Here is a 24,329-nt window from a genome sequence, read left to right as displayed (position 1 = left end):
CGTGAATTTTTGCAACATGTGGAGCCGCTGAAGGGAACCGACCCACCAGAAAGTCATCCCAGAGTGGAACCGAATCCTGAAGCACCGCATCAGGAACCGCAATCGTTAGGACACCATCAACCAAACTAACTTCATAATCGTGTTTCTTAAGCGATGGACGCTTATTCACTGCAGCTGCGTAAGACAGTTGCTTGTTTTGCGAGGAAGACTCATCCCCCTGAGGGGGCTCCACCTCCGACATGAAGGCACACCGGCAGTAGCCGTCACACAAACCCTAGCGTGAGGGAGACACTGCAAACCCTAGAATCGCCCTTGAAATCGCACTTTCCTTATTTAGCAATGAAACTTTTTGCTTGTTAACGCCATATATCTATATATTCATGTAAAATCTTGAGAATTTCTCTCTTCTTCACCATTTGTCCTTTTACTTCCAACACAATGATCAATCTGTTTCTATCGCCAACAAATTCTGTGTCCTATAGAATCATATGGATCCTCTTTCTTTACCAATCATGTGTTCACTCAGCTGATGAGCTTCATAAACACTGCAGTAGCTCGTTTAGCTGCGGTAACCAGAGAAATCTTTCATACCCTTTTTGGATACCTGGCAGAAAAGACTGTGGCCACCCCGACATCAAGCTCGACTGTAGTGGAGGATACGCAGAGCTTAGCATCTCCTCTATGACATTTAGAATCCTAGAGGCAAATTATACTACTAGTTTCATAAGACTTGGCAGCGTGGATTATATCAACAATCTTTGTCCTCAAAACCTACCAAATGTGCAGTTCAACGAAAACGTTCTTCCATTCGCTCCTGACACCAAGATGCTGACGCTTTATTACGACTGCACCGAAGACTTTTCACTGTTTGTTTCTACTTATGTTGGATTCTTTGATTGTGAGGATGATGACACAATAAATTTCTATATAACGAGAAACCTCTCATCCCCTCAACTTGAAGGTATTAGTGCACTTTTAAACGACTTCAGGGGATCATGTAGAAGAGGCGTCAGTATTCCTGCTTCTAGACAAGCTTTGGATACACTGGAGAAAACTCCGGGTACAGATAATCTAAAGAAGGCTCTTGAAGAGGGTTTCGGGCTTGAAGTTAACTCTGATTGTCAGATGTGCATATCCTCAGGAGGTACTTGTGGATATAACCAGAGGTCAAGTGGATTTATATGCTATTGTGTAGACGAGGCACATAGTCGTACTTGCGGTTCTAGAAACAAGGGTAAGATTTCTTGCCCCCACATGTTCTACTTTTCTAATAGGTTCAACAATAATAACCACCACTTGTCCCTTCCTCAAATCCAACCCCCCACCACAAATAACTAGATCATCTATGTGAAGTCCCAAAAATTAATTCTGATAAGTATATAAAGAAACTCCCTTAAGTTTTAACCCAAAGTTCTGTATGTAATTCAAACTGATTTTATTATTTGTGCAGGTCGAAACATCAAGGCAAAAGCAGGTGCTCATTGTTTTCCTATTTATAAAGAAACCTGCTTAGATTACAACACTATAGTCTTATTATTCCTTGTTTCTTTTTGTTTTCCTCTCAAGGCATTGGGGCTGCGTCTGCATTGGTGGGACTCATTCTTATAGTTGCTGGAATGTTCTGTGTAATCAGCTGCAAAAGGAAGACATCAGATCATGTGAGAAAACAGAACCTAACGGCCCTTATTCCACTCAAACACTACAACTATGCGCAAGTACAGAGAATTACAAAGTCATTCGCCGAAGTGGTTGGGAAAGGCGGATTTTGAACAGTCTACAGAGGAACTCTTTCTGATGGTCGTAGTGTTGCAGTGAAGATCTTAAAAGACTCAAAGGGTAATGGGGAAGACTTCATCAATGAAGTTGCAAGCATGAGCAAAACTTCTCATGTCAACATTGTTACCCTCCTAGGGTTCTGCTCTGAAGGTTCCAAGAGAGCAATTCTCTATGAATTTGTAGAAAATGGATCACTCGATAGGTTCATCTCAAGAAAGACCACAATGAACATAGACCGGATGGCACTTTATAGTATCGCTCTAGGCATTGCTCGTGGGCTGGAGTACTTGCACCATGGCTGCAAAACGAGGATTGTACATTTCGACATCAAACCACAAAATATACTTTTAGATGACAACTTTTGTCCTAAAGTTTCAGACTTTGGTCTGGCTAAGCTCTGCGAGAAGAAAGAAAGCACCATGTCATTAGCAAACACAAGAGGAACAATAGGTTACATTGCACCTGAATTGTTTTCAAGAATGTATGGCCGGGTCTCTCACAAATCTGATGTGTACAGCTATGGAATGTTACTCCTCGAAATGATAGGAGCAAGGAACAAAGAAAGAGTTGAACATAGCTCTGCTTCAAACACAAGTTCTATGTACTTTCCTGAATGGATATACAAGGATCTTGAGAAAGCAAACACTAGAAGGCTTATTGAGAATGGAAACAGTAGTGAACAAGAAGAGGTGGTAAAGAAGATGACGCTGGTAGGTTTCTGGTGTATTCAACCTTCCCCATCCGATCGCCCTGCGATGAGCAGAGTTATAGAGATGATGGAAGGAAACCTTAATTGTTGATGATGATATCAGTCACAATTAGTATATTTAGTTCGGTCAAAGGAGGGTCGAAGTTCTCTTATATTATATTGATGTCGAGACACAAAAGACAGGCTTTAACACGACTTAGACGAGTTACAAAAGTAGGTCAGGATAATAGACGAGCTGTTATCTCGCCAATTCTCCGAGCGATCGGTTCCAAACCGTTGACTTCTACTTGGACGAGTTGAAGTTCTTGTACTTGCTGTATCCCTTTTCTTCCCTTCTTTTTTTTTTTTCTACGCAGGCCGTACGTTTATATTTATAGAGAATCGTATCGGTTCGTCTATGTAAAAGACCATAACACCCTCCCTTCTCTTGGGGGTTTATTATGGGCTTTTCCTGAGCTGGGCCTTTGGTTTGGGGTGTGGATCCACCCCCAACAGTAGTCCCCCCCCCGGGCCTTTAGTTCGTAGTCTTTAGGCGAAGAATAATCGTGAAAGAGCGAAGAGTCGCGCGTGAAGGAACAGTTCCCGACTTTTGGGGTCGAATCGTTGTGTGCGGTGATCAACGCGCGTGAGATCCGGAAACCATATCGTTGTTGGGGCGCGTGTCGTAATGATGACCCTTCCAGATCCTTCGTCTTTATCACTTCTCCATTTCTCTCATTATCTTCTTCTCGCGTTTTTTCGGTGCTCATCGTTCAGGTATTCTCCCTCCTTCTTATCTTGTTGTTATTTTGCTTTTAGTGCGTCGTACTTTTACTATGAACTCCCCTCGTTCTCAATCGTCCGATCCATCCGTCGAGAGCCACCTTCGACGAGCGATGACTTCCGAATCTGATGGCTCTAATAGGTCCGTTCGCCGGGAGGGCCGTTCTCGGAGTCCTTTTGATTCGTCTTCGGCGGGTTCAGACATGGCTCGATTTGAAGAATTGAGACGTCGTCTCGTTCCAGGGTCGGCGGTTCCAAGCTCGTCGGGCCTGCCTTGCAGGATTCCTTCCCTGATAGACGAGCCATTGATCAATGACCCATCCTTTCCCGAGTTGGACAACGTTCCTTTGCCAACCGAGAACCTTTTCTCTCATTTCCCTCCGTCGACGTTGAAACCGGGAGCGGCGTCTGATGCAGTTCGTATTGGGAAATTAAACACCGAACCGAGAATTTTGATTCCAGAACTATTTCAGCGTCCCTGGGATGCTCCTTCCGGCTTTATTTGCCTTTCGGAGAAGTACATCACCGAGTGCGGGCTTACCTTCCTTTTGCCGTCTTTCCTGATGACATATTTTGCTCGTCGTGAGGCGGCCATTTCTCAATTTGCCCCGGCGACCTTTCGAAATGCTGTTGGCCTTTCGATTATGGCCGAAGCTGCGGGGGTTAAGCTTACTTGTGATCATTTGGAAGAGTTGACGTGTCTGAACCCGTCGAGCCGAGACAAAACTCCTGGAATTTACTATGTAGCGTCGGGAAGGAAGACAACGCTCGTCGAGGGTGCTAAGGGCAAAACATATAATTGGAAGGGCTCGTACTTCTTTCTTGAAGTCGGTGAGGGGGTTTTGGAGGATCCGTCGATTCCTTGGTTTTCTGGGTGGAACCCTTCACCTGGTAGCCGACCCTTCTTGCCTAGTATATTTTATTTGCACTATTCTCCGGTTGTGCTTAACCTTTCCCCCCCTTTTTTTTTTTTTTTTTTTAGTTGTTGTTCCAAGGTGTTTGCTCCCATACCCTTCTTCGTTTCAAGCCGAGATAGACGCGATCAAAGCTTTCTGCCCCTACGTTTGGCCAGGTACCGAGTCGAAAAAGGAGCGTTCAAGGAAGACCTCTGATCCTTGAAGAAAGACAGGTACACCCTAGTGTAGTTGAACCGCCCTTTGTTTTTGTTTTTTTTTTTTTTTTTTTTTTCTTTTTTTTTTTTTTTTTTTCTGCTCTTGAGTTCTCCGATTAATTTCGTTGCTTTGTGTTGTACTTGAGTGTAGCCGGGACGATGGGTAAGATGAACTTGAGTGTTCCCAACGCGTCTGCTCGTTATCGCCGAGCTCCGGAGCCGCTGCCTCGTTCCGCTCCCCGTCATGATGCTCGTCCGGGTGCCAATCCTCCAAGCTCTGGCTCGTCAAAAAGGGCTTCTCCTTCCTCTCGTCAGGTTGTGGACGACCCTTCGAGGATGCGTCCAAGATCCCTTCCTCCGAATCGTCATATTGGTCCAGAGGAGACACTTCCAAGGAAGAAGGTGGTCGGGACTCCTGGTCGCGTCGCCGAGGTGGCGAAAGATTCGCAGAAAAGGAAGGATGGTCCCGAACAAGAGCAGTCTCCCCCATCAAAGAAGTCTAAGTCGGTCGACTTCAGCTGGAATTTTACGCATTCCTCCGGGGCTCGTCCTTTTCCGGATGACTCGCGGTCCTGCGCCGAGTTATTTCGGAAGATCCACTTTGGTGAAGGTCGTCTTCCTGCAGTTGAGAAGATGAAAGAGGCCGACGCGGTTACCGACGTTGCTCAAGCGTCTTTTGAGGTTTGTCGATTAAACCAACTTGCTTTTAATCTTCTTTTACTCGTTTTTCTTATGGTTGTCATTTCCTTTCACTTTGATAGTTTATTGCGCGTATCAATCATCTGGCTTCTCGCTACGAGCGCCGTGTTCGGAAATTGGAAGGGGAGCGTTCTGGGGCGTCGAGTGAGAGGATCGTGCGCCTCGAGGGACAATTGGGGGAGGCGGTGCGGTCCAACCAGAGACTTAGCGACCTTGTGGCCAAACTCGAACATCACCGGAGCGGGTTGACCACAGAACGAGACTCCCTTACGACGAAGCTTGAGGAGGCTGAAGTTGCCTGTAACGGTCTGAAGCTCACCCTTAACTCGGAGACGAGGAGGCTTAGAGATCGACGTGATGAGTATGGGCACCACGAGCGAATCAACGCTTTCCACAAGGTGGCTGGTCGCGTGCAGAGACTCTTATCGAAGCACAAAAGCTATGCCGAAGCGGTGGAAGCGTCGCGGGAGAAGTTTCTTGAGTACAACCAAGCTGTTGGGAACGTCCAGATGCTCGAAACGCTCGTTGCCGAGGGTCGGATTTCTTTGCTCGATGACGGGATTAAGGACCAAGTTACGGCCGTGATGGGCCAACTGAAGAGCGAGGTTGAAGAGGTCGATCTGCCGGATATTACCGAAGCTGACTTCGACATGTCTCAGATCTTTGCCGGGCCTCTTCCCCCAATTCCGACTTGGATCGCTTCCCCAATCAGTGAGAATACCGAGGTCTGTAATGACGAGGGTGGGAGTGACGGATCGGAGAGTGGGGAGATTGGGGGTGAAGATCTGGACGAGCAGGAGAAGGTCGACGATCGTCCTTCTGATGGAGCTGAGGTGCAAGCTGACGACCACCCTTCTGATGGAGCTGAGGAGCAAGCTGCCGAAGGACTTCCTCGTCCGTCAACTCCCGGGCATGAGTCGCCGGTTGTTGGCTTAGTTTCGTGACTCTTCCGTTGTCGCCGTGTCGAGAGGTCGGCTCCCTCGTACTATCTTCTGTTTGCCGTATTTTGGGGTCGGCTCCCACGTACTTTTATGCGCCGTGTTTAGGGGTCGGCTCCCTTCCGAAACTTTATTCCTGCCCTTGGGGCATTTATTCCTACTCTATTTAATGCCTTATTTCTCAAAACGTTGCTTACTGGTCATTGAATGCCTTTTTGTTGGGACTTGCACTTTTCGTTCTATAAATAGTCTTTGCTTTTTACTTCAGTTTAGTCTTGGTGAGTTTCCTTTGTCTTTGTAGGGAAGAGGAAATTATTCCGATGCCAGTGACGACTAGAGCGGCGTGGTTGCGTAGGGCGCAGGAACGACTAGGCGTTAGGTCCGACGAGGTGATACAAGCGGAACTCGGCTATTATAACGCTCGCATCCAGCGACTAAGAGCTTACATCATCTCCACCCGTCGTTCATTCGAACGCTATTATGATTTCTGTCGTGTGGACGGGACAGTGGAATGTCTCGAAACGCTGATTGACGAAGGATATTTCGTTCCGAAATGGCACTGGGATCAGCTGCTGGACGAACGTACCCGGCGCAAGAATCTTTTTGCAGAAGTGGTGATACCTACACTTGAGCAGGGTGACCTTGATTCCCTGGGCCGAAGGCTGTTTGAAGATCGGGAGGAAATCGAGGCCTGCCGAGCTCGTATCAACGTGCTTCGTCGTTACATTTTGCAACTGGAGAGCACGAGTCACTACTTTAGTGAGAGTAATCGCCTCGAAGGGATCCGTGCGTACCTCGAGGATATGATTGGACGAGGTGCGGCTGTCCCGATGGATCTACTGAAAGACGTGAAGGAATCGTGCCGTCATTGGCAAACCATAATTGGCGGGTTAGAGTTTATTGAGCCTTCCAGTGCCGATCTTGGAGTTGATTGACTTGCTATCCTTTATTGTTGTTTTTTTTGTTTGTGCCGTAATGGGGTCGGCACCCGCATCAGACCGTTGTATCTTTTTTTTTTTTTAAATAAGTCAAATTCTATGCTACTCTTGAGAGTTTTACTTTTCTCTCTTTGTTTTTTTTTTTAAAGTGCGACTTGTGATGGTCGGCTTATTTCTTTTATGCGAGCTACGCTCCGCTTGATATAACCGGGGGCGACCGTTAATAGTCGGCTTATCATTTTGTGCAAGTTGCGACTCGGCTTAAAGTAATACGTCGGAACGTCGGGTCATTACCGGGCCAATGGTAACGACTAAAATAACTTGCAAATGACAACTCACTCTTGTGAGGAAGAAATTTTATATTATTGGCGGCTGTGTCCCGTAGAGTGGGACTGCCTACGTACCCTCCGATCAGGAGGGATCAAGCCGATCGTAGTTCATATTTACATGATTATTCGAATGGTAAAAAGGACGAGCTGAACATAGCCGAGCTTCCTCGATGGTTCTAGTAATAGTAGCGCTTGAGATGCATCGAATTCCAAGACCTCGGTACTGGTTCACCGCCCATTGTTAAGAGTTCGTATACGCCGGGATGGACGACCTTGGATACTAGATATGGACCCTCCCAATTGGCTCCCATTTTTCCGGCATCTGGTTCGGCAGTATTTTCAAAGACTTTGCAGAGGACAAGATCCCCTTCGTCGAAATGCCGATTGTGAACTTTCTTGTTGTAGTACTTGGCTGCGGCGAGCTGGTAGTTTTGGATTCGTAGGAGTGCTTTGTCTCGTTCTTCTTCCAACTCGTCGAGTCTATCCATTTGCATCTGACTGTTGAGTGCGGTGTTTTGGACGAGCATTGTTCGTCGGAGGCTGGAACTGCCGACCTCAGCGGGTCCCATTGCTTCCATCCCGTAGGCTAAGGAGAATGGGGTTTGGTTAGTGGATGTCCTTGGGGTCGTTCGGTAGGACAAAAGTACTCCGTCAAGCTCGTCGGCCCAGGCACCCTTCTTGGCGTCTAGTCTTTTTTTTAGGCCATCGAGTATAGTCTTGTTGGTAGCTTCGGCTTGGCCGTTTCCTTGCGGATACCTCAGCGTCGACTTGCTTAGTTTGATTCGCCATCGTGCACAAAAATTTTCGAATTGCAGGGAGATAAACTGCGACCCGTTGTCAGTGACTATCTCGTACGGGAGACCGTGGCGACAGATTACATATTTCCAAACGAAGAGTTGGACGTCCCTTGCTTTGATATTTGCGTAAGACTCGGCCTCGACCCATTTGGTGAAATAATCGGTGAGGACGAGTATATATCGCTTTTGTATAGAAGTTGGTAGCGGGCCAATGATGTCCATCGCCCAGCGCATAAAAGGGTAAGGAGCTACTCCGGCTCGTAGGAGTTCAGTTGGCTGATGAATAATGGGGGCGTGTCGCTGGCATTTTTCACACATGGCGACGAACTTTTCACAATCGGATATCATCGTCGGCCAGTAATGACCATGCTTCCTGATTCGCAGTGCCAAGGCTCGGCCACCTGAGTGATTTCCTCCGGCTCCTTCGTGCATTTCCATCATGACGCGCTCGGTGTCGTCACCGTGTATGCAGAGCAAAAGGGCTCCTGACGCGGTCCATCGCAACAAATGATCTTTCATTAAGGTGTAGTGGGCGTTGGCTTTTAATCTTCGCTTAGCCCATTTGTCTGTTGGCACGTCGCCATCGGCCAAGTATGCTCGGATTTCGACTCGCCAATCTGTCACGTCGCTGTCTGATGCAGGTTCGCATCCTCGGCGTGACCTCATCGTTTGATAAGTCGTCCTAATTTCGTTGGGCTGGTGGAGTGCGAGGCAAATCTCGGGGTGTGTTTCGCTTATGCTCGGCGTATCTATGCTTTCTACCGGGATGATTCACCGAAGGTCGGGATCCGATGTTGAAGCGAGTGCTGCCAAAGCGTCGGCCGGGGCATTGTCTCCTCTGGGAATTTTGATGAGCTCGAATTCGTCGAAGCGTTTTGATAAAATCCTAACGACATCAAGGTAGGCGGCCATAGGTTCGCTTTTGGTGTCATATTCTCCACTGAACTGATTGGCGACGAGCTGAGAATCGCAGAAGGCTCTTATCCGCTTGATCTGCATTCCGTTGGCGAGCTTTAGACCGGTGATGAGTGCTTCATACTCGGCGACGTTGTTGGTTGCTTGGAATCGGAGACGGAAGGATTGCTCCAAAATTTCACCGGTCGGCGAGGTTAGTCGAATCCCTACTCCTGATCCAAGATGAGAGGATGCTCCGTCCACATGCAGGGTCCACCGGTCGTCTGATGGGTCAATGGGTGTTGGTTCGGCTTCCCCAAACGGAAGCTCGATCAAAAAGTCGGCGAGTACTTGGGACTTCGCAGCCGGACGAGTTCGATACTCGATGTCGTACTCACTAAGTTCGATTGCCATTTCGTTAATCGACCCGATTGGCTCGTGCTGTGCAGTATAGACCGTAAAGGCTGGTTGGACAGGACAGCGACAGTATGTGACTGAAAATACGGTCGGAGCTTCCTTGCGGACGTGACGACTGCTAGGGCAACCTTCTCGACTGTCGGGTAGCGAGTTTCCGCGTCGTCGAGTGATTTGCTTATGTAAAAGACGGGTCGTTGCTCTCCTCGATCGTCTTTAACGTGTACACCACTGACGGCCGACTCTGAGACCGCAATATAAAGAAATAAGATTTCGCCGAGCTCCGGCTTCGCTAAGATCGGTGGGGTCGATAAATAGTTCTTTAGCTCGTTGAACGCGCTATGACAGGCTTCGGTCCACTCGAACTTGCCCTTGGTTTTGAGAAGCTGGTAAAATGGTAGACACTTGTCGATCGATCTGGATATAAAACGATTTAAGGCGGCGATCCGTCCGGATAGTCGTTGAACTTCTCTGGCATTCTTTGGTAGTGGCAAGTTGATGATTGCCTTAATTTGCTTTGGGTTCGCCTCGATGCCTCTTCTGGTTACCAGGTACCCAAGGAATTCGCCAGACTTAACTGCAAAGGTGCATTTGGCTGGGTTCAGCTTCATCCCATACTTGTTTAGGGTGTCGAAACATTGTCGGAGATGAGTGATATGGTCCTTTGCACGTTGAGATTTGACGAGCATGTCGTCGATATAAACCTCCATAGTCCGGCCAAGTTGCTCGGCGAACATTTTGTTGACTAGCCGTTGGTACGTCGCTCCTGCGTTTTTTAGGCCAAAGGGCATAACCTTATAACAGTAGGTCCCTCTATCCGTGATGAACGACGTTTTTTCCTGGTCGTCCTTGTACATTAGAATCTGGTTGTAACCAGAGAAGGCGTCCATAAAAGTTAATAGTTCATTGCCGGCGGTTGCCTCGACGAGTTGATCAATTCTTGGCAATGGGAAACTATCTTTTGGACAGGCTTTGTTAAGGTCGGTAAAATCGACGCAGACTCGCCACTTTCCATTCTTCTTCTTGACGACCACCGGGTTAGCTAACCACTTGGGATATTTTACTTCTATAATTGATCCAGCGCCAAGAAGTTTGTCAACTTCGTCGTTCACTGCTTGTGATCGTTCGGGACCTAACTTGCGCCGTTTTTGTTTGACCGGCTTATGCGTTGGGTCGGCATTGAGTTCATGGGTTGTGACACTTGGATCGATCCCCTTCATATCGGTCACGCTCCATACAAACGTCGAGATATTGGTTTTGAGGAAAAGTATCAACTCGTTTCGCATGGCGTCTGTTATCTCTGTACCGATATTCACGCATCGTTTCTTGTCGTTTTCGTCGAGGTTCACCTCCTCGACCGCGGCAACGCCCTGCTGGACGGCAGTCGGCTTTCCGTCTGTTGGTTATGCGCTATCGTCGCCGACCCGCTGCTTTGATTGCTATAATTTCTTTCCGGTGCGAAGCTTATGCTCGATCAGGAAACAGGCCCATGCGGTTTGCTGATTGCCACGCAGTGTGTATATTCCTTTCGAAGTTGTGAACTTAACGCACTGATGGTATGTTGACGGGACGGCTTTCATCTTGTGGAGCCATGGGGTTCCAAGGATGACGTTGTAGATCGTTGGCTTGTCGATAACCGCGAACCGGAAGTATCTGGCTATCCCCCCAACGAAGATTGGTAAGGTGATGGTGCCGACGGACATAAGATGATCCCCGTCGAAGCCCGTTAAAGAGTGACATTCTGGCATAATGTCCCGTTCGCCGACTTCCATTTTGGCCAACACGTCTCTGAAGATGACGTTGACTGAGCTTCCAGTGTCGATCAATATTCTCGTCACCTTGCTTTCGCTGATCAAGAGTTCGACGACCAATGGATCGTTATGCGGTAAATCCAAACCTTCTAGATCTTTTCCGTCGAAAGTGATTGGCATGCCTTCAGCCTCGAACCTTGACGGCCAAGATTTCGTCATTTCAGCTTTCTTAGTATAATCTCTGATCGCTCTGACCGAATCGTTGCATCCGGCTAGCCCGCCCATTATCATGTTGATTCGTCGTATCGTCGGAGGACGTTGGTCGGGCTTGCGGTCTGTATGCGGTCGTTTTTCGTTACCGCTGTCTTCGCGCCGTTCGGCAAGTAGGTTTTGAATTTCCATCTCGTCTTCGCTTTGGTCAGCTAGTACCTTTGAATCCTTGACGAATTTTCGAGCGATATATTCGGCGCGCTTGGCCTCGCTTCGTCCAGGTCGGGCTATCTTGCTTCTGTCGGGCTCGACGACTATTGCCCCTTTCTTGTATCGCTCCATCAAGATCTTCTGGAGGTAATGACACTCGTCAGTTGCGTGGGTGGTACTCTGATGGTAGTCGCAGTATGGGGTTGCACTATTTTCACCTCCCTCTTTCCGTATATACTTGTTTTCGCCGATCGCAAAGGTTCGGCGAGTTCGATCTTGGTTTTTGATGAAGTGTTGTCGAGGCTCGACGTAATCAACTTTTGGAGCTGCGGCTACAGGCTGTTTGGGTATCGCGCTTGCCTCCGAAGAATGCTTCTTAGCATTGATAGCTTTCTCTTCCTCGAGCCCAATGTGTTTTGCAGCTCGGAGTAATGCTTCGGCTACGGTCTCGACATGCGTTAAAGACAGCTCTTCCTTGAACCGAGATTCATACCAGAGCGCATTTCGAAGTGCGACAATTGCGGCAGCGTCCGGAATTGAGATGTTGACGTAGATTTCCTTGAATCGCCCTATAAAGGACCGAAGCGATTCTCCCTTATGCTGAGTTAAGGCATATAAGTCGGCATGGGAATTCTTATCCTCGATCAAAACAGAAAACTGCTTCAAAAATTCGGTTATCAGCTCTCTGATACTATCGATTGATCCGGGTGGGAGTCTCGAGAACCAGCTCAATGCGGTTCCTGTTAGATGCTCGGCGAAAACTGACAAGCTCCAGCGTCGTATTCCGCCGGGCTGAACTGTAAAGGGCCGAGGGCTACGCCAAAGGTGAGTAAGAAGTCTCGCGGGTTGACCGTTCCGTCATAGTGACCCAACCGTGGTTTGACTGCCCGTCTGACCGTCGTTGTAGCGAGTCTTCGAGAGAACGGAGTTCGCTGTGTTGCTTCGAGCATAAGTCCGACTTCGGGTGCCTTGTCCGTTGCTTTTTGAATCATTGCGGCCATTTCTTTCATTTGCTCTTTGATTTCTTTTAGCTCGGTGTCCTTCGTTAGATCAGTTACGTCGTTATTTCGCTCGATAGGGTGCTGGGCAGGATTACGTCCTAATCCGCTGGTTTGCACATACGACCCTGGCGTTGTTCTTACCGAGGTGAAGTTCATTGGGTTGAGCCGAGCGTTGTTGAGATGGTTGATTTCATCTTGTGAGTTAAACTGTGCCGCGGTGAGTGCATCCAATCGGCTGTTGGTTCGCTCTTCTTGCTGGTCAAGGCGTGTTAAGATTCCGCGGAACAGTTCGTCAATACTTGAGACGGGCTGATTGCTGAGCAAAGTAAGCTGCGTTGGGACCTGTGTTGGTTCTACGGTCGCCGGGGTCGTCAGGTTTGTAGCTATGACAAAAGTCTCCGGGCTGTCCACCGTCACGACCTTTCTTGGAGCGTCTGGCGTGGGGAGGACCGCTTGGTCTGTTTGTTCCGTTGCCGGGGTAGTCGTCCCCCCCGACGAGCTTCCTTCCTTGCTCTTTTCCTTGTCAATTATTGTCATCTCGTCTAATCGGTGTAGGTCCGTTCTTCAATTTTTTTAGAAAACTTTGACTTGGCTCCCCCTACCTGGCGCGCCAAATTGTTGATGATGATATCAGTAACAATTAGTATATTTAGTTCGGTCAAAGGAGGGTCAAAGTTCTCTTATATTATATTGATGTCGAGACACAAAAGACAGGCTTTAACACGACTTAGACGAGTTACAAAAGTAGGTCAGGATAATAGACGAGCTGTTATCTCGCCAATTCTCCGAGCGATCGGTTCCAAACCGTTGACTTCTACTTGGACGAGTTGAAGTTCTTGTACTTGCTGTATCCCTTTTCTTCCCTTCTTTTCTTTTTTTTTTCTACGCAGGCCGTATGTTTATATTTATAGAGAATCGTGTCGGTTCGTCTATGTAAAAGACCATAACACCCTCCCTTCTCTTGGGGGTTTATTATGGGCTTTTTCTGAGCTGGGCCTTTGGTTTGGGGTGTGGATCCACCCCCAACATTAATGCTCTTCAAGTCCCTCCTAGACCTGTTTTTCAAATTTCCGCTGCGCCACTTCAAGAATCTTCTAGGCTCTCTGAGGATATTTCAATTTACACAGAAGTATGTTTCACAAATGTCTAATAAAGAGAATAAACCTTTTTGGAACCTATTAAAGCATGCATGAAAGCAGCAAAATATATTTATTCAAGAAATGTTACATATTGTTTATATTCCAGATTGTGTCACCAGTCATCAAGTAAACTGTCAACGCTAAGGCTTATTTCATTTTTTTTTGTCGAGACTATTTAGAGAAACACGTGGAAAGTAACTCATTTTCTAACGTTCTGCGATCTCGCCCTCTAGCAGCTTGCTTTGCTAGTGTGCTGCCAACAAATTTTGTTTGATGTTTGATGTTTGATGGAATCCGGATAGATTTCAGAGTCGCAGTAACCACCAGAACAATTAACTATGTCGTTTACAGTTAGTTAATGTGCATTGGTAGAGTTTCATTGAGTTTATCATCATATTAGGGAGAGGCCCGTCCGTGGACGGGTTTGTTTTTTTGTTAGTTTTTGCATACAATTTTTTTAGTCCTTTAATTGTTTAATTTTGTTTTCAACAAATCTGGATGTAAATAAAGTTATTCTATGGACAATTCTTTATTTAATTTTTTTTTTGTAGGAAGTAGCAGACAATTAGTTTAATCCATTAATTGTTTAAAATCAAAAAGAAATTACAATCGGACGTTCCGTAGATATGGAGCCCCATTGACCTCTTCCAACATCTCCGGCTTAACAGTATACATCCAAATAATGAAAACCAAGTGGTAAAAAACTATTAAACGCAATTATAAAAATACTAACTATTAGACATTTACATTGTTCTATGTAATATGAGGAGTAAGCTCTTTTTGATTAGTTGGAGAAACCTTTTTTTATAATTTTATTATATACAAATGTGTTTTTTTGTTAATTATAATAGTTTTTAAAAAATGTGTAAGATATATTTTATTTTCCTTTTTTGTTTCTTTTTTTGTATGTGTATGTAGAATTACATAAGGTTTAATGAAAACTTTAACGATCAGTAAAAACATTTTTCCTTATATAGTTTTTCAATCCATTATGTATGATTCAATAAGTCAATATATCTTTTTGTAGTTAATATTGGCCTCGCATGGATCCATATATATGTTCTTTCCCTATACAACATTAACTCTTAATAGGGCTACATATTTTGTTTGTTTTTAATAATGAAAGATAAATTATATAGTCCTGTCAATTAAAATTTGGGCTACGCGTTTGTAATCCTATTATTAATTATTTTTATAATCATTTCTTGTTAATAGAAGATACCTCTTAGTTTGATTTCTCATTATCTTTATTTTGTGCTATAGAATTTTATTTTGGCATATTTATTAGTTTTTTATGATTTCATAATTCTTTTCTTTAGTTACATTCATTTGTTCCTTATAGTATATATTTTTGCATGATTATTTTAACTGTTTTCTATAATTTTTATCTCCACACACATGTAGCAAACAAATAACTTGTACAGTTATAACTTAAAAACATGAAAAGAGATTTTTTCTTATACACATGTTGTGGCTGTTCTTTTACTTTCAGTTTTTTTTGAAAATGAAGATTCACCTTCTTTTTGACTGCAACTTTTTATTTTCCTTTCATGCAGCATTCTTTAAAAATAAGTGCTTGGAAAACAAAACTAATTCAAATTTTTTACCATCATCATAAAAAAAAAATCAATAAGTTCATTTTACCATCTTCATCAAAAAGTGCATCTGTAGTAGAAGAAATATTACCCAAATGTAATGCAGCAATATTTCTATGTTCTATAGATAGTTAAAACATAAGTAAACAATTATGTTGTTAATTAAAAATCAAAATAATATTAATTAATATTATTCATTAAAATTGAAAAAGAATGACACATGTAAAATTGTTGGGAATCAATTGGGAGCTTTAAAAGCTCAAAAATATAATAAAAATAAAAATAGTAGGTTATAAAGATAACAAAGATAAGAAACCAAAAATTTAATAGTTTCTTATAAAATATGATAAAACTAAAATAGAAATCAAAATTTACTGCTATGCCGTATTTGAATTACTAGAACATCTTATAAACATAATAATATGAATATCTACAAACTAAAACCAATATTTGCTTCCATATCTTCATAAATGATGTAAAGAAAATATTTGAAACACCATCTGTTATATAGAAAAATGATATTCTAGAATTTTAAATTTTATGGGGGATTTGATAGTTGATGGTGCTTAGTGAGGTGTTTGCTATTTATAGGGAATTTGTTGATAACAAATGTGTAGGTCATGCAAAATTGAGTGTACGTCACAAAACTAATTTGAGTTAATAGTGTTTTTAATGCATTCAGTTATTTTTTAATGTAAAAAATCTTAGAAGTTAAAGGTCCCAAGAAATATGTAAAATATTTTGATAGTATGGTTAGTGGGTTAAATGAATTAATTGTATATTTAAGATGATTAAAATTAGAAATATTATAATACAAATACAAATTTCTAATGCAAGGGTGAGAGATGAAACTCAATATAAGACGATTATTATGTTACTAAAATGACATTGCAAAACAATTTAATAATATAGTTGTGTAAAATATTTAGAGGTATATGCATGTTGATAACAAATTATAGATATTATTTATGTAAGTAATTTACATTCAAGTGTATTAATTTGTTGGTCAACCATGAACATGGTTGAGAAAACATGACCCAAATAATTTGACTTAATTCTGTTTTGAATGCATATAATTGTGTTTATTCTTGATTTGAATTTCCCCCATTTATGTGCTCTTGTTCACCGAACGAGTACAAATGTTTACTTGCATTCCTTGCATTTATATATGATTTAATCGAGTCTTATGAGGATTTACTTATGCTAAATGAATAGCTGATTTCAATTTGCCACTCTTCACCATAAGATTGTAGGTTTATATTAGCTTGCCGTTTTCTTTTTTAGCTCTCAAGAGGCTCACGGATTTCTATTTTATAAGTGTAGTCGCCAATTGACTGATCATCATCTGTTTTCCATGATTGTTGTTGTTGCTAGAGATAATCATATGGGTCCAATAAAGTTTGTACGAACAAAATGAATAATTTTAATTTAGTGATACGTGTCACTTTCTGGTTGAAAGTTTTTGGAAGAACATTTCTTCATTATATAAGATAATATAATTTTTTTTAATATAGAGAAACTCAAGAACCTCTTTATTGTGTCCATTGGTGAGAAATACAATATAATATTTTTTTCTATTAATGTATAATATTTTTAATATAATTTTAGTTGAATATTTATTTTATTATTTTGTTTCACATTTTATCTTAAATTATATTAAAAATTATTAATATTTTAAAACATATTAAATTGCATATTAAATATATTTAATTTATTAATTAGTTATATTTTATACCATATATCATATTATCAATAATAAAATGAGAAGTACTAATATACAAGTTTTACAATACTATTTTCAACTCTCATAATTATTAAATGATACTAATATAATAAATTGGATTTTAAATTTATTCACTTTATCCTAATACATTATAGCTAAGGTCTTTTTATATCAAAAATAACATGGAAATAATTTAGTCTTTGATAACAAAATATCCACAATGTTGACTTTTCCAGTCTTATAATTCTACCATGGTCGATAAGAAAAAGACATTTTTTTAATGTATCAAGAAAAAAACAATATTTAGGAGAAAGTATGGTTTAAGTTGACCAACAAGTCTCTGTCACTTCCACTCAAGATTTAACTCCATGTTTTGGATATCTTCCTAAGCAAATAATTAATTCACTTCTCTTTGCTATCTATTCAAACAATAATCTGAAATTAATAAAATATTACATATTACACAAAACATGATTATTAGAAGAAACAAAAAATATAATTAGATTAGAATTTATATAATCGTTTTCTAATTAACTAAATATGTATATTACTGTATTTTTTTTTTTTTGGTGTGACGTATATTACTGTATATTTTAACGAATTTAATATACTGTATCATATCATAATCCCACACTAATGACCAAAATCTACCTTTTCGTGTATTTTTGTTTGTCAATAAATCAGTAATAGTGACTCACTTGCCTTCCTTGACTTGTCCTTCTCCTTCGTGAGCTATATTGTTTTGTTTCCACTGGCTTCTTATCTCTATCTTTCTTTCTAACAATACATAAGACCTTCACCAAGACGCTTCATTTTGTTTTTTCTTTCAGCATTTTCTTTCTTTCTTTCTACACTACACAATGATCAATCTGTTTTTGTCACCGACAAAATTTATGTCCCTTAGGATCATATGGATGCTCTTTGTTATCCCATCTTGTATTTTCTCATCTAATGATCTTTATAGACACTGCAGTCAACCGATTAACTGCGGTAATCAGAACGGTCTCTTGTACCCATTCTGGATTCCTGGCAAAGAAGAGTGCGGCCACCCAGAGTTCAAGCTCGAGTGCAGCGCAAGATTTGCAGAGGTTAGCTTCTCCTCTGTAACGTTCAGAATCTTGGACGCTAATTATATCTCTGGTACCATAAGACTAGCCAGATCCGATCTTATCAACGATCTTTGTCCGTCTGCTCCTTTAAATGTTCCCTTCGTGGAAAACATCCTTTCATTTGCTCCCAACACCGACTTGATAACAATTTTTTACGGCTGCGACGTTTCACGGGTGGTTTATACTTATGGTGGCATGCTTGGTTGTCCGATTGATAAGACTACTCTCAAAAGAAATTACTATGTGACGAGAAACCTCTCGTCTCCTCTACTTCAAGGGATCAGTTCATCTTTAAACGACTTCAGGAGATTTTGCGAAAGAAACGTTAGTATTCCCGCATCTGGACCTTCCCTCGACACACTACAGACAAGTCCGACTACAGTTAAACTAAAAAACGCTCTTGAAGATGGTTTTGAGCTTGGTCTGAACCAGGAATGTCAGATGTGCATAGGTTCTGGGGGTGCTTGTGGATATAATAAGAGCTCAAGTGGATTCATCTGTTATTGTGTAGATGAACCACGTAATGGTACTTGCGATTCAAGAAAAAATGGTAACATTTCTTGCTTATAGTTTCCTAATGTTTTTTTTTTTTTATGAACCACCACTTAGGTAATGAGTTCATTTGGTGTCGTTCGATTGATGCAGGAATCGCTCATGGAGCTGGGGCAAAAATAATAGGTGCTTAACCTGACCCTATTGCTAAAGTATACCTGAGTAAATTCTGAAAATTTTTAATCCTGTAGAGATGATTTTTTTTTCTTACAATAGGTTCAGGAGTAGGTGTCATTCTGTTCATGGTCCTGGTTTTAACGTTGTTTCTCCTAATTCTCCGAAAGAGGAGAACATCGCATGATCTTGGTCAACAAAACCTCAAGACACTTCCACAACCAAGACTCAATGCACTGATTCCACTGAAGCAGTATAGTTACGCACAAGTGAAGAGAATTACAAAGTCATTCACGGAACAGATTGGGAGCGGCGGATTTGGAATTGTCTATAAAGGAACCCTTTGTGATGGACGTTTTGTTGCGGTGAAGGTTTTGAAAGACATAAAGGGTGATAATGGTGAAGATTTCATCAATGAAGTTGCAAGCATGAGTCAAACATCTCATGTCAACATTGTTACCCTCCTAGGATTCTGCTCTGAAGGTTCCAAGAGAGCAATTATTTATGAATTTCTTGAAAATGGGTGTCTTGATAAGTTCCTCTCGGACAAGACCAAAATGGATATAGATTGTACAACACTTTCAAGAATTGCGCTTGGAGTTGCTCGTGGTCTAGAGTACTTGCACCATGGCTGCAAAACAAGGATTGTACATTTTGACATAAAACCACAGAATGTACTACTAGACGACAATCTTTGCCCCAAAGTTTCAGACTTTGGCCTTGCTAAGCTTTGTGAGAAGAAAGAGAGCATCTTGTCATTGCTAGACACAAGAGGTACAATAGGATACATTGCACCTGAACTGTTTTCAAAAATGTACGGTAGAGTTTCCCACAAGTCAGACGTGTATAGCTATGGAATGTTGGTCCTTGAGATGATAGGAGCAACAAGGAATAAAGAAAGACCTACTCAAAATTCTGCATCGAACACAAGCTCAATGTACTTTCCTGGATGGGTATACAAGGATCTTGAGAAGGGAGACATTGCAAGTTTTATCGACGATGGAATCAACCGCAAAGATGAGGAGATAATCAAGCAGATGACATTGGTCGGTTTGTGGTGTATTCAATGTTCTCCATCAGATCGTCCAGCGATGAACAGAGTTGTGGAGATGATGGAAGGAAACCTTGATGCTCTTGAAGTCCCTCCTAGGCCTGTTTTCCAAATTCCGTCAGCGCCTTTTGAAGATTCTTCTACGCTTTCGGAGGATACGTCGGGATGCGAAAGCAACAAAGTGCATTCATCAATCTAATATATCATCTACATAATTAGAGTGTTTTTAATATGATTTTCAATGTAATATTCTTATATTTAAACCATGTTATCCCTTATATATTAACTAGAGAGAGTGTACTAATATCACCAACTTCATGCACAACATCAAAACAAACAAAATGAAAATTATGCACCAAAAGGCTCCGAATTAAATTATTTTGCTATTTTACTTTGTCCCTTCTGCATCTCCTCTGGCTATTTGTAAGAGTAACAATAAACCATAAAATTTAGCGCTCTAGAGAAATTTATATAAATAGTCCTTACAACCGCTTACAATGAATACTAATTTTGAGTGAGAAGAATTTAAGCTAGTAAGTTGTAACTATGGCAAAAGTTGTTACATTTACAGCGTATTTTTTAGAGCTTGTAGGTACGATAGAGACCATCAAAATTGTGAACTCTTCGAGGTTTCATATTCTAACTTCATACTACGGATCGATCTTGATCTCCCAGCCGGATATCCGGCTCCGGCCCAGGCCTAATAAATGGTATCAGCTGACCCCATTATCGGCAAGTAGCTTTCTTATAAACTCATTCCCACTATAGACTTAAGTTCCAAGAAAAAGGCTTTGGAAGAAAAGAGCCACACACCAATATCTCTAATATCCCAGTTTCGATTTTCTGAGTCAACTAATAAACACAAGTGATAATAGAAGACTCCTAGTGATGTGAGTGCCGGACGGCCTAGCGGCTCGGACGGAGGTCAGAATCATGGGACGCTCTGGAAATAGAGGACTTTCCTCGGACCAAAGGAAACTCGGTAAAAGACCGACGAGAATGGACGGTGGAAACGAGATTTGAGACCGAATGAACGAGTGGAACGCGGATCCGGTCGAGCAGCTACTTGACCGCGGTTGGTCAGACGGATGAAATACGGTAGCGGATGGATGGTACGGTCGGAAATGGGACGGCGGCTAGCGAACCGAGTGAAAAACTCGACCTCGGTTCACTAGGGAAGATAGGGTCGAAACGGAGCACAACGAACGGTCGGGACCGAACGTCGTTCGGTAGAGATGGAGGGAAGGTGGATCGATGCAACGACACACGGGAGATGGCACGGCCCGTGATACGGTCGGACTAGAAGGTCTCGAACCCGGTTCGCGAACCTTCTAGGATTCTCTGGAGCTAAGTCCCGGACTTGGGCGGAAGAAAGGAGTGAGACGAGAAACAAAGATTCTCTCTTTGGGAATTTTAATTCTTATTCAAGTCTGAGTTTTACAATGAGGGTTTAGGCCTTTATATAGACCATAAATAGGAGACACTAGAACCCTAGACATGCGGCCAAAGCTAAGGAACACACATGTCCCTAAAGGCAAAAGCAAAAGTAATTCAAAACAAAGACCAATCCAACGGTCATAAGAGAGTTCAAAGGAAATAAAGTAAAGGAAGGAAGGAGATAGGGTTGCCACGTCATTGGCTGGACGCGGTGGATATGATCTTCACTTCCTTGGCCCATAATCTTGTCAATGAAAGTTTCCAAGTCATGAGCCAAGCGGGAACGAAGTGGAGATGCACTAGAGCTTGCTACCTCCTTAAAACCTCTTTGGTAACCCATTGGGACAATAGGAAAAAGAGTACAGCTCCTTCTAATGACTTAGGGGTGTCTTCACGCTTGCGTGATGGTGAATACACGCGAATCAAGCTTCCCAAAGCTGGTCGCAACTCAAGGCTCTTCAGTGCTGATGCTAGCCATGAGCCATTGGTGTAAAGGTTGGAGCTTGGTCTAGAACTGCCCATTAGATGACCTTGTCTTGCTCCTCCTTGATGATCCTTGGGGACTGAATGATGCCACGTTGGTGTTCCAGGTCAGATACTTGCCGAATATGGTAGTTCCTAGACGCTAGTACCGGTCGTCCGAGTGTCCGAGAGATTGACCGAGGGGTGGCCGAGAGACGTCCGAGAGTTGCGAGTGTTCACGGCCGAGTGACCGATCCCGTGCTCACATCATTCCCTCCCTCTTATAGAAGTTTTGACCTCAAAACTTTGCTCATAACCTGGATCAAAAAGGAAAACCCAGATCAGCAGCATCAAAAGTTCAACCGCGGTTTAATTTACCAGGATCAAAAGGAAACAGTAAGGCCTTAAGAGAAAAGGATAAGACTTCCCCGGTAAGGCCGATGGCGTTCGTTGCTCTGATCCCTTCTTGAACCGTGGTTGGTTGCTTAAGCTCTCTAGGATGCCACACAAAAGTTTGATCCACTCCAAAGTTGGAAAAATGTGTCGCCATAGGACCTTGTGCAGTAAAGATCTTGGCGCTAAGGGTGGAGAAGGGTGGCACGGTATTGGTAACTCCCAGCTAGAGCATACTACTCGAAGTAGTCAAGAATAATACCGAGTGAAAGGACCCTTCAATGGCCATCTTCGGTGGCCCAGCTAGCTTGAAACTCCCCATTACCGAGTGAGCATCAAATAGGGAACTGATCGCACGGCCAGAATCTTCTTTGGCATCGCCTAATGACTCGGTACGCATCTCGGATGAGGATTCATGTACCATGGTCGGCTATGGATGCGGCGGTCGAGTGTTGGCTCGGTCGTCAAGAGCGGTAAGGAGTTGACCTTGGTCCGCGTAACAGCTGGAACTTGCATCTCCGAGTACGTAAGCTTGGTGGTCAGGCGGCTCGGGTGGCTTCTCTACGATTCCGCCTGAACCATAGACGTCCTCTATATTGTCCGGTTCATGCCCATATTGCTCCGTTGGTGTGGCGTCCTCGATCAAGTTGGTACTCGGCCTGTTCTGTGTCAAAGCATCTTGTTCCGGCTGGTAAGGAACTCGTGGGACCGGCGTTGGTGAAGGCACAAGAACCGAGTGTTGGTTCCGTGATGATTCTCCAAGGGCGTAAGATGTCTCTACTTGGCCCAACATTTCTCCGAGGTGTTGGAGTTGAGATTGGATAGAAATCAACTCGTCCATGAAACTTGTTGCTTCGGGAGAATGCACCGGCTTCCTTGAATCTTGTCCCCTTGACTTAGTCCGTGATTCCACAATGCTTGCCTTGGCCTTGTTTTGACCACGGCTAGAGTTGTCGGCTGGTGCTGCACGTGGTGCCCAGCTCGGGAGGCCTCTGTTGCTTGTACGGTCGGCACCTGTCTTGCCGGATGATGTGTACGGTGTCCAGGTTGGAATTCTTTGGCCGCGTCTTGGCACCTTCTCCTTAGGCTCTCGGTGATATGTGGACGCGGCACAGTAAGAACCCAAGTCATCACTATCGGACTCTTCGTAGAGATTCACAACGGGCTTGCTATGGCGTGTAGCTTGTGAAGTAGATGGCCAATAGTAACTCGACGGTCCATGCTCGTGTTCCTCAGGATGCGGTCGTTCTTCAAAGTCCTTATCGTACCATGGTTCGTACTCGGTAGCCTCCGGTTCCAGATCGGTACCATGGTGTTCATCGTACCATGGCTCGTCCTCGGTGGCCTCTTGCTCCAGGTCTAGGCCATGGCCTTCATCATACCATGATTCCAACTCGGAATCGTTCCCATCAGGTTCCATGCTTGATCAGTGTGGAATCAAACGTTGCATGTTGATCGCTTACTTGGAAGCGGTCTCGGAACGAAGTATGGTCGACGGTACGAACGACTATCAGAGATCATCGACGGTACGGACGGCGGTACGGACGGCCGATGGTGGTCGGAAGACGGTAGGGGTGGCTGCTACGGATAGCCAACGTTGGTCATACGTCGATACGGATGGCCAACGGTTTGTTGGATGGCTATCGGAAGGCTGAGTCAGAAGGCTGGTGCGGATGGCCGATGGATATCGGACGTCGGCCCGGACGATGATACGCGATACACGATACAAGCTTGAACGATGATACGTGGATGTTGATATGTGCGCTGGACGGTGATACGCGGATGCGACTATACGATCGGACGTCACGCGAGCGGTACGATCGATGGCTCGATCGGTGGATCGGTCGTGACGTGGCAATGGTACCTCATCAAAACAAAAACGAATATACGTTAGGATAACGCGACCAAAGCTGGCAGATAAGATATTTTCTAGGCAGCAGTCAAAGATTAAGGACAGCAAGGCAATAACGACAACCTAAAACTAAACAAAAGAACCTACACGCGCCTAAAAGCAATCACACGCACAAAAAGCAAAATTTTGGGACCACAACATGAAATGAAAAGCAAACACTCTACTTTATGGATCTAACAAGTCCTAAGCAAGAACAACGATGAACAAACACAGAAACAAGATGAACGAACGAAGGAACAAACGATCTAACGATGGCACAACGCATAAATCGAAAACTAATGGACCTAAGCGACGCTAAGGACG

General features: G+C 43.5%; 3 protein-coding genes and 1 pseudogene across 4 annotated transcripts; 3 read left to right on the top strand and 1 right to left on the bottom strand.

The window, feature by feature from the left end:
- Positions 1-438: 438 nt before the first annotated feature.
- On the top strand, positions 439-1,769 carry LOC104789638 (LEAF RUST 10 DISEASE-RESISTANCE LOCUS RECEPTOR-LIKE PROTEIN KINASE-like 2.5 pseudogene; annotated as a pseudogene).
- Positions 1,449-7,053, top strand: LOC104789637 (uncharacterized). Of its 2 annotated transcripts, XM_010515304.2 has the most exons (4): positions 2,615-4,138; positions 4,230-4,376; positions 4,510-5,039; positions 5,120-7,053. In XM_010515304.2, the coding sequence occupies exons 3-4, from the start codon at positions 4,518-4,520 to the stop codon at positions 5,999-6,001; spliced, it is 1,404 nt and encodes a 467-aa protein (XP_010513606.2). In that variant the 5' UTR covers positions 2,615-4,138; positions 4,230-4,376; positions 4,510-4,517; the 3' UTR covers positions 6,002-7,053. The 2 variants fall into 2 exon arrangements, 1 of the variants encoding a protein (XP_010513606.2); XR_015557691.1 differs by lacking the exons at positions 4,510-5,039; positions 5,120-7,053 and adding an exon at positions 1,449-1,474 and having other exon boundaries at positions 1,567-4,138; positions 4,230-4,461.
- A 3,753-nt stretch (positions 7,054-10,806) lies between these two features.
- On the bottom strand, positions 10,807-13,076 carry LOC147944700 (uncharacterized). The gene is made up of 2 exons (XM_087512694.1): positions 12,390-13,076; positions 10,807-12,330 (listed from the first exon to the last, which is right to left on the bottom strand). The coding sequence occupies exons 1-2, from the start codon at positions 13,074-13,076 to the stop codon at positions 10,807-10,809; spliced, it is 2,211 nt and encodes a 736-aa protein (XP_087368820.1).
- Positions 13,077-17,452: 4,376 nt separating this feature from the next.
- On the top strand, positions 17,453-20,126 carry LOC104787691 (LEAF RUST 10 DISEASE-RESISTANCE LOCUS RECEPTOR-LIKE PROTEIN KINASE-like 2.7). Its single transcript, XM_010513296.3, has 3 exons — positions 17,453-18,655; positions 18,751-18,783; positions 18,874-20,126. The coding sequence occupies exons 1-3, from the start codon at positions 17,857-17,859 to the stop codon at positions 20,019-20,021; spliced, it is 1,980 nt and encodes a 659-aa protein (XP_010511598.2). The 5' UTR covers positions 17,453-17,856; the 3' UTR covers positions 20,022-20,126.
- The last annotated feature ends 4,203 nt before the right edge of the window (positions 20,127-24,329 follow it).

This window comes from Camelina sativa, chromosome 5 (assembly GCF_030686135.1).
Source record: "Camelina sativa cultivar CO46 ecotype springtype chromosome 5, ASM3068613v1".
Taxonomy (NCBI): domain Eukaryota; kingdom Viridiplantae; phylum Streptophyta; class Magnoliopsida; order Brassicales; family Brassicaceae; genus Camelina; species Camelina sativa.
The sequence above is the reverse complement of the archived record's forward strand: the minus strand, read 5'-3'. Positions and strand labels throughout refer to the sequence as shown.